Below are 15117 nucleotides of genomic sequence, written 5' to 3' on the forward strand. Positions count from 1 at the left end.
GTGGACTCTCCTTCATTGGAGGTTTTTATGCAGAGGTTGGATTGTCATCTTTTGCAGATGCTTCAGTTGCAATTTGATGACTCAAGTTCTCTTTCAATTCTACAATTTGATGTTTCGCTAATAGCTGGTGCAGTAGTGAGTGACACAACTGGTTTTATATATCCAGTCCATTTTGCAATGGTCAGCAACCTGGCTGTCACATTCTGCACAAGCTCTAGCTTCTTAACAGGGTCAGATTTAGGAGTGTGAGTGTGCATGCACTGGGCGCTGAGCCGAGGGGGGCACCATCTCAAAGCCAGGTAAGCGAGGCACTGGGATTTGGGAAGGAGGCATGAGCCCTCAGGCCTTCTTCCCCAAGCCGTTAGTGCTTTCCCAGCCAGGTGCCTCCTTACTCACCTTTTCAGTACCTCCTTCCCAAAGCTAGGCGCTTCCTTACCTGCCTTTTGGAAGGCTGGGCAGGGGCACCAGTTTTTGGCCTCGCACAGGGTGCCATAGTACCCAAGTCCACCACTGTTCTTCATCTTCAAAGGCAGCCCTATGTATAATGCATTGGAATAATCTAGCCTGGAGGTTACTAAAGCACAGCTAGCAGATGTCAGGCTGTCCCTGTCCAGAGAAGGGTGAAGCAGAGCTGCCAGTAGCAGCTGATGGAAGGTGCACTGTACCACTGAGGCCACTTGAGGCCCAAATTGCAGCAATGGACCTGGGAGTGCCCCCAAGCTATGCAGCTGCTCCTTCAGAGGGAGTGTAACCCCATTCAGAGCAGGGCTTATCCCACTCATCTGGTTTAGGGAACTGCCCACTAACAATCTTGTTTGGACCAGGCTTCAGTTTATTGGCTCTTATGTGATTCATTACTAAGGCAAGACATTGGTCCAAAATATCCACTGCTGCACCTGCAGGTGTAAAAGAAGAGTAGAGTTGTGTGTTACCAGATGATTGCTGGCAGCATGCTTCAAATCTCTGGTTGGCCGCCATTCAGTGGTTTCATGTAGATATTGAACATCATGGGGGATAAAATTGAACACTGCAGAACCCCACACTGAAGGCTCTACGGGGCTGAAAAGCACTTTCAGAGCATCAGCCTCTGAAAATGACCTTCCAAGCAGGATTGGAACTACCAGTGTTGCCATCCACCCCCAGTTCAGGCAGCTACAATAGGAGGATACCATGTTCAAGGAGACTGGAAGCCACTGAGTGACACACTCCTGACAAAAGTCATTATATGAAGCAGCCAAGGCAGTTTCAAGGTCAAAACTGGACTAAACCCACGATTGAAATGGAAAATGGAATGCAACATGGAATAACTCAATAGTTTTTTTCTTACTTAGTAACTGGTTTGTTGCTATTGCTTTATCATACGATGGCTATGCATCATAGCTGATTATACAATTTAATTTAAAATTTATAATGAAATATTAAACTGGAGGCACTTGTTCCTTTCTCCAAAACCTTCATCTCCAGGACCATTTTTACATAGCTTGCCATTTAAGAACTGAGTTGTGCTGCAGGATGGTGTATCAGCCACTAGCATATGAACATTTCTAAGATAAGAAAATGTCTTTATAGTATCTGCTCACCAGACATGCAAAGACTGAAAAAGCAAAGCTAGTCTTGACACAGCTCGGACTACGCCTCAGGGCCATGTGGAGAGTGGCAGGTGATGGGGGCAGCAGCAAACAAATGTTAGGACCTCTGCAGTCAGAGGAGCTGGCTGAGCTCCTCTGTTTGCAGATGTTCATTTAGCTTCTTCTCAAACAATGCTTTATTCTAAACCAGCTTCAGTCTGATTTGAGAACTAGCTATGTTCAACTGGCAGTTGAAGCCCGAATTTCCTGCAGGTGGGTGGTCTTTCATATCCCCCGCATTGCCTATGGCAAAATTGGGGGGAGGGGAGAGATGGTAATAATGATGATGATGTTTCTGTCTCTACACAGCTCTCTCTGCCAGTAAAAAGACAATCCAAGATACTTGCTTGCACCCACAAAGGGAGGGAGTCAATGTGTCTCTGTGCCCCTCTGTAAAATGCTTTCCCATTAAAAACAGACATCCCAGTTCAAGAGCATTCTAGGGCTGCTTTGCAGCATATGCAACGGTGAGTTTTTCAGTGTGATCCTAACCATGTCCTACTCAAACACAAAGCCTATTAAATTCAGTTGGACTTTCTCCCAGATAAATGGGAATAGGATTGCTTACCTCCATTACTTGAGAAGAAAGCCTGTTAACTCATTGAAACTTACTTCTGCACCATGGGCTGTGATCTTATGCATTCACATTTACTTGGAAGGAAGATGACAGCCATATGGAGTTTGGGATGAGTTTGGGGCAGGGAAACCAGTCAGTCAATTCACCTCAGGTTAAGACATGATCCCCACTTCCTCGCCACCCACAGGTGTCGGCAGACAGCGTGGAAACGTGAAAAAGCAGGTGAGGAACCCAACAATGTTCAAACTCAAGCTGAAACACGGCGGGGGGCGGGGGAAGAAACCTGATCTCCCTGTTTTAAGCTGGTAATGCCAGCCTCTATCTCTTTCTCCGACCAAATTAAAATCCGATTGCCTCTTTTTGGACGCTCACTCAGAGGCAGCCTGTAAAAGTGTCCTGCATGCCTACTTGACCTTCATTTCCCTGCCAGAGGACGAGGTGGTTGTGCTTCGAGAGAGCGCGTTGGAAGGGGCTTTCACACAAGTACACTGATGAATGTGATGTAAGGAGAGGTGACCTCCGCAAGGCGACAAGGACACTCGACCCTTTCCAGCAAGGCAGGGTGTGTGTGTGTGTGTGTGTGTGCTGGGTACACTGGCTGACCCACACCTGTCCCCCCCCCCCCCATGTGTTCTTTCAGTGCCTGGGGGTTGTCTGAATGCCTGGTATGTTTCTAACTGCTTGCCACCGAACTGGAAAATGTCCAGCCACTTATGCTGGGGCCGGACATTGTCTGCCCAAAATAATCCAGCTAGCCTTTTCACAAGTAAATTATAGGAGTGTAGTTTCGCAATTGTCTAGGAAGTTTATTCCGCTGATCATCTTACATTTTGCCTAATCTCTAGATCGCTACTTAATATTTGTGATCACAGCTGATAGTTCAACGTTTTTTTCTGTTGATGAAATTTTTGTTTCTTTAGAGGATGTTTGCTAGTTAAAGGAATTGCGGTGATCTCAGGCGTCACTTTGTGTGATGTCATTTCAGAATTTCCCCCGCTGCCTCCTGCAGTGCTTCCGGCATATTGTGTCCAACTACCAGCTAGATTCTGAAGGAAACTTCAGGAAAGTCCACGCCCTGAACAAGGAGACATTTCTGCTGGCCTTGAGAGCACCTTCCCCTGCATCTTTGGGCTTGCAAGTTTAGAGCAGGTCTCAGAGAGAGAGGCGCTGTTCCCCCAGGCCGGATCCTGCCCTCCCCGAGTGCTCTAAATAGGGAAGCGCGGACCATTTTCCTCGGGCTTCGCAAGAGAACTGCCTCGCGCTCTTCGGAAAGCTCAGCCTGTGGGGCCTCGCCGGCCCAGGAAGCGCTCCTGCCAAGTAGCCGCGGCGGCGGCGGCGGCGGCGGGAGGATCCCTTTCCCGAGCGCTTGGCAGCGCGGCTGGCCGTGTCTCCGCCGCCCGGGAGGAAGGGAGGAAGGGTCGGGTCGGGTCGGCATCTCTGCTGGGCTCCCGGCTGCTGGCCTCGCTCCTCCTCAGGTAGGCGCCTCTCGGGTCTCCTTTCCCGGCCAGAGGCCTCCGCGGGGCGAAGGGCGGGCGAAGGGCGGCGAGGCGGCGGCGGCCCGAGGGCTTGTCCGCGCCGGCGCACCTGCCGCCCCCCCCCCCGGCCGTGCTCCTTCCCCGGCTTCCGACGAGCCCGAGCCGGGCAGGGGCTTGGAGGGGGCTTCTTGCTTGGCTCTGGGATCCGCCCAAAGCCCCCGCAACTCCCCGCCCCGCGTTCAAGAAGGGAGGAAATGCAATAGGAAGGCCCAGGTTGCGTCATGGGAAGCGGGCTAGCCGGGTGTTTTGTGCTTTGCTGGATGCGGCTGTTGCCCCACTCCTCTCATTCCACTTTGCTTTCAGCAGCCCAGAGGGAAAAGATGCAGCCCCACGGATGGTTGCTGAAAAAGCATGCTCACTGCATTTCAATTAAAATAACTTGTGGACAAAGCACCTCTATTAAAACAGGCCTCTCACGGACTGGAGCAGGAAAGGAAAAGCAGAGGAAGGGAAGGGAAGGGAAGCGGACACCTTTTCTGCAATGGAGCAACTCCCACTGGGGACAATTCGGAAACTTCCATTGGTCCAAAGTGCAGCAGCCAGATTACTGGCAGACCCCCTGGAACTCCTGTTTTGGTTGCTATTTTGTTTCAAAGCCCAATTCAAGGTGCTCAGATTAGTGTTTAAAGCCCTAAACCACGCAGCCCCCAAACATCCGAAAGACCACTTCCTTCCCTACTGCAAACCCTCTTGGGTGCTAAGACCGGCCGGGGGAGCCCTCTTGGTAGTTCCTGCGCTCCAGACTCTCAGCCGGCTGGCTTGGGAGAGGGCCTTCTCTGTGGCAGCCCCCAAGTTGTGGAGCTCCCTCCCTACAAAGCTACATCTGGCAACCTCATTATACAGGTTTCTGTGAATGCTGAATGCTTACCCATTGACACCAGAGATGTATATCTGCAGGCCCCATCTAATTTTTTGTAGTTGCATTTTTAATTGTAAGTTTTTAAACTGCATTTTAAATTGTAACTTGCCCTGGGGCATTACAGTGAAGGATGGGTAAGAAAGTAAAATAATGAGAGCAATCATAATACTGATAGTAACCAGTAATAATAATAATAATCTATTTCTGTCCATTTCTGTCTATTTCTGTAGCTGGCAAACCATCTTGTTCCTTATACAATTTTTCACAGTGCTGACCATGTGATGTATATGTCCCATTTCTTAAATTTCCTTCCTCAGAGTCTGACTGAATATCATGGCTTCTGGGGATGTTGTGGAGAAGACCATGAACACATCTTCCACGTAAGAAGTGAATCAAGTGCTATTTAAAAGGTTTAGGTATAAATTGCCTCATAAATGTGGGAGGGGGAGTAGGGGGACATTGCTTTCAAACTTCCATTATATTGCTATCACAGAAGTGGGAGTGGATAAGACAGGATGTGGGACAGGGACATCTGCTTGTCATTGTGCCTTTTCTTCAATTGCTCCACCTGTTCTTATACTTACACTTACTTGACTTTCAAGTAACCTTTAAGAACATGATTTATTGCTGTGAAACCTTTGTTTTTAAGAAATCTTGTCTTGATTGCCTTCTAAATAACAATCATGCAGTTGTGCCCATAGAAATGTAATTCTGTAAACAGCAGATCAATGAATTAGGGAATTTTGCACATGAGGGCTAGAAAGTATTCAGGCCTTTGTTTGAATGGATGTGGAAGAAGCTGTGGGATTGTGCCTGCTAGCCTTACACCTTAGTGCAATCCGTGTAATGTCTGAAAGCACCTACATGCATATTAACTATGTACACAGAAACCTCCCATACATCACGTTGTGTATGCATAGAGAGCATGGTCAGCGGGCGTGACGGGTATAATCCTGCTCCCTCATCACTGCATTCTGAAGGGTAGCTACAGTGGCGTAGTGTGGGGGGTGCAGGGGGGGCCAGCCGCACCGGGCGCAACATTTGGGGGGCGCGCGCTCGCACTCGCAGCTCTCTGCCCCTACCTGGCTCACTCACTCTCTCTCACTGCAGTGCTGGCTGTGCGAATCCGATCCGAGCTGCCAGGTCGCTGCCCACTGTGGAGGGGGAGGGTGCCAGGCATGCGTTGCGTTGCGGAGCGGAGAGAGAGCGAAGGAGGGACTATCTGGGGGAGGGACAGTGCAGCGGCCACCCAGCGCAGCGCTGAGCGCGGGAGAGAACCACACCTGACCAGCCCAGGCAGCAGCAAGAAGAAGCTGGCAGCGGTGGCAGGTTAGGGGTTAGGGGCGCAAATTACTTGCCTTGCCCTGGGTTAGGGGGCGCAAATTACTTGCCTTGCCCCGGGTGCTGACAACCCACGCTACGCCGCTGGGTAGCTACAAGAAAGGAGATCCCAACCAAACCACCCCACAACACACGATGCCTCTGAAAGGAAAATAAGCAATCTTTACTAATTTTGAGATGCTGAACGCAAAAAACAAGGGGGGTGGGTGGGATCTGTTGATTGGTTCCTGTTTAGAAGATACAAAGATGGCCATGCACAAGCAGCCCAGGCCACACTGAGTACAGAATTTCATTTGGTAACACTGCATTTCAGGCTTCTGGTTGCGACATGCGGTGCCATCTTGCACCAGCTCATCAGGTACACCAGGACCAATGGCATGCAGTTGAGTAGTGCAGTTGAGTCATGACATTGTGGCTTTATGATTGCAGTGTGGCATAACGGTTAGAGTGTTGGACTAGGAGCTGAGAAAGCTGGCTTCGAGTCCCTACTCAGCCATGAAGCTCCCTCGGTGACCTTGGAGTCAGTCACCATCTTTTAGCCAAACCTACCTCACAGGGTTGTTGTGAGGAGGAAATGGGGAGGAGGAGGAGAAGCATGGACACCATAACAACAACAACAATAATAGTGGTAAATAAATAAATAACTAAGCAATCATTAGTATAAAGCAAAGTATCAACTGGTGAGCAAGTCATCTGTGTGACTTTGTGGGCTACTCTCCCACTTAGCCTGCGTCCTGAGTTCTACACAAGGGATCCCTGCAGTGTAAATCCCCCCGTCGTGATGCCTCGTAAATGTGTTAATAGTGCAGATAACTCTTGTTACATTTGCGGGGAAGTGACACCTGCAAGCCGGATAAAAGGCCATCACTCCAGTGGTGAAAAATGCATATCAGCTTTATTCTGGATGGCGACAGAACCAACTCCAGCCCATCTCCTTCCCTTCTCCCTGGTTCCTTCACTGAGTCCCTGGGCAGGCACAGCTGAGTTAGGTGGGCCCAACTCCACTCTTGGTAATACGATATGTGAGACAATTCTAAACATTCAAGGCTGTGATCCAGAAGAATCCTAATTGTCCAGATGTTATACTTGTTGCCTTGTTTAAAGATGCTCGTTCTACTGCTATAAATTCATACTAAGTTTCTCCCTTCTTTTGACAGGGAAACCCCCATTCGTGTCCCAAATCAACATCTTGAGAAGATGAGCGATGACATCCTGTACCATTTTGCTCTGGGGACTGGCACCCATGACTTCCCTGCCTTGTTTGGAGATGTAAAGGTTTGGAGATGTAAATGGTGCTGGTGACAACAAGGTCGCAGGGTTGATTCCCATGTGGGGCAGCTGCACATTCCTGCATTGTCTAGTGTGAATTGTTAAAAGGTGTCTTTGTAGCATGAACAGGCTTTTCATATTTCTGTTTTTTAAATGCTTTTAAAAATGCATTGTTAAATATTTCCATAGTTAGCGTTAATATTCTTACAGTTTCCTCTCTTTGATCTTGCCTAGTTTGTGTGTGTTGGAGGAAGTCCTTCGCGAATGAAAGCTTTTATTACCTACATAGCTGAAGAGCTGGGAGTTGGCAGCCCAGGCCAGGACTACCCCAATATCTGCGCAGGAACTGATCGTTACGCGATGTACAAAGCAGGGCCTGTGCTATCCATCAGTGTGAGTGGGCCAGATATTTGTGGGCATGCAATACATTGTCTATCAATTAAAACTGAATTTTCTCTTTTAAAAATATCTCTAAATGATCATTAATGCATTATTAGATTAGATTTGTATATATACAACCTGCATATGTACAATTGACAAAGGACACAAAACTGTGGGCTAATGGGGGCTTTGGGCTTGTGCTTTGTGTTCCTCTGTAGCACTGAACTACAACTCCCATCACCCCTAGCTAGCAAGGCCAGAGCTCAGAGATGATGGGAGTTGTAGTCCAACAACATCTGGAGACCCACAGGTTGAGAACCACTGCAGAGGCTCCAGGACAGGGCAGCCTCTCACAGTGGAGAGGTTCCTTCTTTTGGCTTCCAGGCAGAAACTAAAACCATCCGAGGGAGCTTTCTGGCATGCCCAAACTCAGCACTAAGCAGGAACACTCCTCCCCTGTCAGGAGATGGGTGATCCTTAGCACTAGGCTCAGGAAAGCATTCAGATGTGCCAACCAGCTCCTTGCAGAATGCTGTTGCACCCAAACTCAGCGCTGAATAACAGAGAGAAATCTCTTCCCTTCCCTTTTAAGCACAATCAGTCTTAAAGAGGAAGAGGAAAAATGTAACTGTGTTACAATGATCACAATAAATTTTGCATGTAAAACACATATTAGTTACTATCTCATCACATTTTCTTAATGGTAAAAATGGTAAAAAGAAAAGAATAAAGTTAAAGAAAATAGATTTTTCTTTTCATTTGTTGAGATGGAAAAAAGCACATGTTTTGTGGTCAACATTACACACTAAACCAATGTACATTTTATTGTCCTAAGCTCACCTGATTTTCCTCCTAACATAAAATGTCTTGTCAGTTCACCAGATGAGAAGGCAAAGCTATCACACTAAAGGGTCATTAACCTGTTCTTTCTTTTCTTGCAGAGGTGCTTAACTGAGCTTCAGGGGGCGAAATAGAGAAACCCTGAGTCACCTTGCATGTCATACTTCTGATTGTTTTTATCCACATGTAAAATGCCATTGTGAAAACCTGTTGCCAAATGATAAAATTTGGGGAAATAACTTTAAAATTTTATAGAACATGCTAACAATATAATGGGACGCGGGTGGCGCTGTAGGTAAAGCTCCCGTCTTTCGGTCCCAGCTCCTGCCCACCTAGCAGTTCGAAAGCACCTTAAGTGCAAGTAGATAAATAGGTACCGCTTTATAGCGGGAAGGTAAACGGCGTTTCCATGTGCTGCGCTGGTGCTGGCTCACCAGAGCAGCTTCGTCACACTGGCCACGTGACCCGGAAGTGTCTCCGGACAGCTCTGGCCCCCGGCCTCTTAAGTGAGATCGGCGCACAACCCTAGAGTCGGACACGACTGGCCCATACGGGCAGGGGTACCTTTACCTTTAACAATATAATAAAATGAAAAATGAGTCTATTTGTTGACATTTTCATGGAATTACCCAGGAATCCATGAAAATATTCCCAAATTAATTTACAGGTGGCATGTTACACCCATTAAATTGAGTGATATACGGATTATAGAACAAGGAATGCTGGAGAGGCTATAACACAAAAGGAACTTTCTACCACTTGTGGTGGGATTTCTCTACAGTCAATCAATTTTTGCGAAAGGTATTTGAGGAAATTGGCAAAGCTGAAAGCTTCCATAGTTGTTGCTATTTCTGTTTGATAATCAATATGCTGATGCAAGGTTTTTGATAACTTTCATGTTAGTGACGGTTTACCAACTGATTGCTAAACACTGGGGAAATGGCCTATTTCTAGATGGTGCACTAACCTTTGGCAAATGGTCCTGGCTGAGAAATTAACAGGTAGTTTAAAAGCTCTGGAGGGTTTAAATAAAATTGCCTTTGATGATGTGTGATGTTGCTTTCTTGCTGGTGTGAATAAATGTATCCACACTATAGTTCCTCCACTTTTTGGAGAGACTCTTTTAGTTAATATACCGTACTTGACTTCACATTGTACACTCTTGCAACCGCAAGTCTCTTTATCATTAATATTTGCTACTATGGTTATCTGCAGACCGTATTTTGAAAATTTCCGAATAAAAAATGGCTTTAGTGCAATATTTTCTTTCAGGATAAATGCTTTGCTGGCTTCCTGCTTCAATGCTTCAATATAATAGAAGGTTGTAACCATCCAAATAGTTATTTTCTTCCTTTCCCACATCCCCACAATAACCTAGAACAGAATGATTTATTCACTATGAATTTTCCCCACCCCCACTTTTTTCATTTCAGCATGGAATGGGGATTCCTTCCATTGCTATCATGCTGCATGAACTCTTCAAGCTGCTGTGTCATTCCAAGTGTTCCAATGTAACCATTATTCGTATCGGCACATCTGGGGGAATAGGTATTTCTCATGCCCTTACTACTTTAAAGCAAAAAATGAAATGAAATCACAGTTATTGGTTTATGAAACATATAATATTTGAAATGTAGGTTTGGCACCAGGGTCTGTGGTGATCACCAAGCAATCTGTAGATGCCACCTTCAAACCTCAGTTTGAACAGTTTGTTCTGGGAAAGCCTGTATATCGTAGCACAAACTTAGACGAGGAACTGGCTCAAGACTTGATGGAGTGTGCCAAGGAACTGGATCAATTCAAAACATTCATTGGGAACACCATGTGCACTCTGGATTTCTATGAAGGTAAGGCTGAAAGGGTGCAAGCATATTCATGAACAACAAAGCAAAGGAAACAGAAGAGCAAAACATTTAAAACATTCGCTAAACGTGTGCATTTAAAAACAAAACGGAATAATATTGAAACAATAAAATCAGAATATTTGGATAATTAAACCAATAGTCCCCCACAAGTCTGACCTAGTTTACACAAGCAGAATCTTGATAGGTTAAAGGAACAGCTTCACCGCTTCACCTTACATTTTAGACTACATGTGAGGGGATTATTCTCATAGTTGAATGCTTGCCCATGAAAAATAACACATATAACTGATGGTGTGGCCTAATTCTCAGAACTATGTTCTGATCTGCATATTGGTCCAAGTAGGGTGGAGGGAAATGGGATGGTTTGGTCCCAAATGCAGAGTGAGCTGAAATCTTCCCCAGCCATACAGTAGCTCTGGTTCCATCCATTGGCCAAAGTTCAGGCGGTGAGCCAGGTATAGCTGATCAGGCAATTCAACTCCATGGGGTATTATTGTAGAGATTTCATTGCATGTATTAAAATCTGCATTTCATACATTTGTAGGCCAAGCTCGTCTTGATGGTGCAATCTGCTCATACACTGAGGAAGAGAAGGCACAATATTTAATGGCAGCTTACAAGGCTGGAGTCAGGAATATTGAGATGGAATCTTCTGTTTTTGCAGCCATGTGCAATATTATTGGTATCAAAGGTAAGCAGCGCATGTGTCCAGTCTTACATAATTCACTAGTTTCAACAGTCAATAGTTTATCATGTAATTCATAGCCACAGAAGAGTTTTAATATTGATCATACATGCTGAGTATCTTAATGCTTTAGTATAATTTTTAATCAATAATTCCAGGTGCAATCCATAATAGCTTATCTAAGGCTGGAGACAGACAATAGTTTGAAAAGTTAGGCCTTAAAATCTTGGGCTCACTTTTTCTTTCAAAGCTCTAAGCCTCTTGCCCTACATTCCGAATCCAGAATAACAACATATTTCATAACTATTGCTGTGTCCATTAGACCTTCTCTTATTTTGACCAAAACATGCATCACATTTCATGTTTGATGTTTGTCTGATGTTTCCAACTGATTTGATGCCACTTTCAGTTTATACTGCTTCCTTCTCTTGCCTGATTTATGATTTGGCCCTTTTCTGGTCCTAAGCAGCTCATGTGGGATGCTTGATAGTCTCCCGTTACCCCTAATTTGATCTCAGTCAAACATACGTCCGCAGTGCAGAATTTCCACTAATTAGCCATGACATGATTAAGAATGCTTTTAGGTTTGAAGGTGAAGAACCTTTAACTAGATCCAAACTTCAGAACCACAGAAAGAAAGCTTTAAAGTATCCTATTTTTTTAAAAAAATATAAGAACAAATCACAAGAGCTGGTTCTGTGGGGAAAAGTGAGGTAGCAGCAAATACACCACAGCAAAGATCTGATGAGTTATATCCTGCTGACCGCAGCTCCCTGAGGAACAAAATAATCACCCGGTGTGCGCAGAGGAACTTCCTTGCTCTTCTGTTTTTTGAAGGTGGAGGTAAAACAGCCTATGGGCTAGTTAACAAATGCCCAATTCCAGCTGAAGGTTTTGTTTCCATTGTGAATTGGCTTTATCTGTCACTTTTCCCAGTGTTTGACTGTTCCTTTGTTTGCTGGGTTAATTCATCAGTTTCAGTTCATCTTATCCTGGGTAAAGTGTCCTTTCCCCCACATGGTTCATAGTGTTATTTTCAAGTAACCTCTGTGTATTGGTCTTGGGTTTTGTTTTCTAAACGCAGGTGCTGTGGTCTGTGTAACACTCCTGAACCGACTGGAGGGTGACCAAATCTCCACCCCCCACGATGTGCTGGGTGAATACCAGAAGAGGCCGCAGATATTGGTGGGGCACTGGATTAAGAAACGTCTTGGGAAAAAGTGACATTGCCATTTTTAGTTAGCTTTATACTGTAAATAAATACAAAACTCAACATTTCTTCATTTTTAATTCATGATAAATAACCTTGTAACTCAGGGGTGACAAGCTTTTTTGGGGCTGAGAGCACATTTACCCCTGCTCAGGCTCCTGGGGATCACATTTCAACGTAGGCATGGTTGAGGTGTAAACGGGGACATGTGATTTTTTTTTTTTAATGGGCAATGTTAGAAAGCTTGGAAGGGCCAGAAAAAAACCTTTTAGAATCACAGCAAGGAAGCCAATGAGAACAGTAAAGGGAAAATAATTTTAATCAATTAATTTATTGATTATAAATGGGAAAATAGCTTGGTTTTACAGAGTTCTAACCCCAGCAGATGTTTCTTAATGGTGCATGAGGGTAAGCTCTACTATAAAAATGGATATACAGGCAAGGACCAATTAGAGTGTGTTCAGTTTTTACCCAACTGCACACATGTGCATCTTGGTGACCTGGAAGTGGCCAGAAAAGGGGTCAGAACGGGCTTATACACACTCCGCCGTCATGTGTGATGAGCCAGAATGCAACCCCCACACAAATCAGGGGTTGCCTGTATAAACTGAGAGCCTCTGGAGGTTAAAAAAGAACAGAATTTCCTTTCTGTTTGGTATGATTTTATTGTTTACATTAATAATGCAGAACATAACCAGTCTTCGCCAACCTCCAGCCTGTGGATAATACAATATAGAAGGAACACATCCAGAGCTTCACAAACTACGGTTTGCTGGAAATGCAGCTGACTCCCCTTGCAAAATAAGGAGTATCCATGCTTATTGTGTTTTTAGAATGTTCTTCTGAGTAACGCATTGAGCATCAAACCAGCCATGGTTAAGTTGTTTAACTAAACAGTTGGGTACACACTTCAGATGTGTATCTGAAGAAGTGTGCATGCACACGAAAGCTCATACCAAGAACTAACTTAGTTGGTCTTTAAGGTGCTACTGGAAGGAATTTTTTTATTTTGTTTTGACTATGGCAGACCAACACGTCTACCTATCTGTAAATAGTTGGGTTTAGAGTTGACCATGAAAGGTCTAATTTCCAGGACTAATTACCAAAGATTTTTATGGGATCAGGATGAGTCAAGAGTTGGTTGGGAGAAGTGGAGGACATTCAACACTATTTGTTACGATGCCCTTTATATATATCCCCTAGACAAAAATTCCTCAATTGCACCCTTTGCTCTCTTTCCAACCGACCTCCCCTTGAGCAAATCTATTTTGCTTGCCGGCAATAATGTATTTATTACTGCACTGGTTCCAAAATTTGTCTTGGCTGCAAGTAAGTTGAGAGCTAGGCACCAAGACAAGTATCATAAGGGGGAGTGTGAGACGTGGAGTAAACTTAGGCAAGAGTGATTTTTACATTTTTGTAAGTTTGCTTTGCTGTTGCTGTTGTTCAGCTTTAAATCAATTATTTGTATTCTACGCATTGTGACCAATTGTGACGGCTTGTAGCTTTTAGTAATAAAGATCCATTCATTCATTGTGTTTTTAATTTTTTTATAGGCTTGTTGTAATTTCTATTAAATTAAATGTCTGGAATGTATTGCTGATGTCTCTGGCCCTCTTTTTGTCTCTTGCTCTGATTTTTCATGCCTCTTTTTGTGATGGTTTTTTTCTATGAGTGATTTTTCATTTTAATTTTAAAAAAGCATGTTAAAAATGTGGAAAAATTGGGAGGGGGGGGTCCCTTTTGAGTACCACAGTATCCCATTGGGGGTTCCATAGGAGTAGTCAGTAATATTTTGTGTTTTATTTTGCTTAAAGAATTACTAGTCATTTAAATAACAGATTTTCCTGCAGTGGAGGAGCGTTGTCCTTCTTGCTGACTCCACTTGGCAGGACTGCGCAAATTAAGCAACTCTTACCTTGATGGGCGGCGGGGGGGGGGGGCAGCTGCTCCAGTTTTGATCCTGCTAGGCTCCCTGTGCAGGTCGTGGGACAGACTCTGCCTTCACCTCTCTTTTGCCTTTGTGTTGCTTGGTCTGCGAGCAAGAGAGAGATCCTGTCAGAGAGGACCTTTGGGGTAGTAACCAGCTTTATTCTGGGCACGGCACAAATCCCTTGTGGACTCCCAGCCTTCTTTTTTCAGCCAGTGCCTCCAGTGGGCAGGCTGGGGCAGCAAAGGCGGCTTCCTGTGGCCACAGCCCTGTCTCCTTACCGGGCGCCTTTGCACCCTGGCTGGTTGCTTCAGGGGTCGGCCCAGGGAACAGGGCTGGGAGAGGGGGCTATCCAAATGGGGTGGGGGCAGCAGATTGGTTCAGGGAGCTTGTTTCGCTTTCCCTCTCATCAATGCCAAGGCTCTCAACTCTGAGTTTTGCCAGTGGATTTGGCAGATTTTGATCCCGGAGGTCAAGCGGGGAACTTTGCCCATTCTACCTTTAAAATAAAGAAATAAATGAATAAATGTTTTAACTGGTTGTATAGTTTGGGGAAAATAAGTTCTCAGTTTGGAAGGCTTCTGTTGTGTCTGTGTGTGTGCGTTTGTGTGTGTGTGTGTGTGTGTGAGAGAGAGAGAGAGAGAGAGAGAGAGCGCACACCCAATGGTCCACTCCTGCCATATTCCTGTTTCTCTTGCCAGTGCACTAATCTGGCTTGGAAAGGCATTGCCTTCCCTGCAAAATGTTCCCATCTAGGCTACACCACACAGCAGGCATCAGTGGAGTTCTGAGTTTCTTCTCATAGCTTTAGCTAGTTTGTTTGTTTCTGTGTTTATTGGAGATAACAGGAATTTAGTGGCCACTGGATGTCGCTGGTGCTCCACAAAGCAAAGAAAGGAACAAGAGTTTTTTCTCCACCATTATTTGGCTTGTTTATTCATTTGGCTTGCAAATTATCTTTTAACTGTCCCAAAACTTTTTTGTGTGAAATTTATGC

The 15117-nt window shown here is 45.1% G+C and overlaps 1 protein-coding gene across 3 annotated transcripts; it reads left to right on the plus strand.

Annotated features, from left to right (window-relative positions):
- The first annotated feature begins 3609 nt into the window (after positions 1–3609).
- UPP1 (uridine phosphorylase 1) lies at positions 3610–13786 on the plus strand. Of its 3 annotated transcripts, none has more exons than XM_079949963.1 (8): positions 3610–3680; positions 4917–4979; positions 7098–7215; positions 7444–7602; positions 9864–9978; positions 10068–10277; positions 10840–10986; positions 12065–13786. In XM_079949963.1, exons 2-8 carry the CDS (start codon positions 4933–4935, stop codon positions 12202–12204), a joined length of 936 nt encoding a protein of 311 aa, XP_079806089.1. In that variant the 5' UTR covers positions 3610–3680; positions 4917–4932; the 3' UTR covers positions 12205–13786. The 3 variants fall into 3 exon arrangements, with proteins under 3 accessions (XP_079806089.1, XP_079806090.1, XP_079806091.1); XM_079949964.1 differs by lacking the exon at positions 3610–3680 and adding an exon at positions 4303–4350 and having other exon boundaries at positions 4912–4979; XM_079949965.1 differs by lacking the exon at positions 3610–3680 and adding an exon at positions 4425–4555 and having other exon boundaries at positions 4915–4979.
- Positions 13787–15117: the final 1331 nt, after the last annotated feature.

This window comes from Podarcis cretensis (genome assembly GCF_951804945.1).
Source record: "Podarcis cretensis genome assembly, chromosome: 13".
In the NCBI taxonomy this organism is placed as follows: Eukaryota; Metazoa; Chordata; class Lepidosauria; order Squamata; family Lacertidae; genus Podarcis; species Podarcis cretensis.

What these genes read in the sequence shown, in the direction of transcription:
- UPP1 (XM_079949963.1), top strand. Translation starts at nt 4,933, where the DNA reads ATGGCTTCTGGGGATGTTGTGGAGAAGACCATGAACACATCTTCCAC. An exon ending in CGGCACATCTGGGGGAATAG is followed by an intron (nt 9,979 to 10,067) that starts GTATTTCTCATG and finishes TTTGAAATGTAG; the next exon opens with GTTTGGCACCAGGGTCTGTG. An exon ending in CACTCTGGATTTCTATGAAG is followed by an intron (nt 10,278 to 10,839) that starts GTAAGGCTGAAA and finishes ATACATTTGTAG; the next exon opens with GCCAAGCTCGTCTTGATGGT.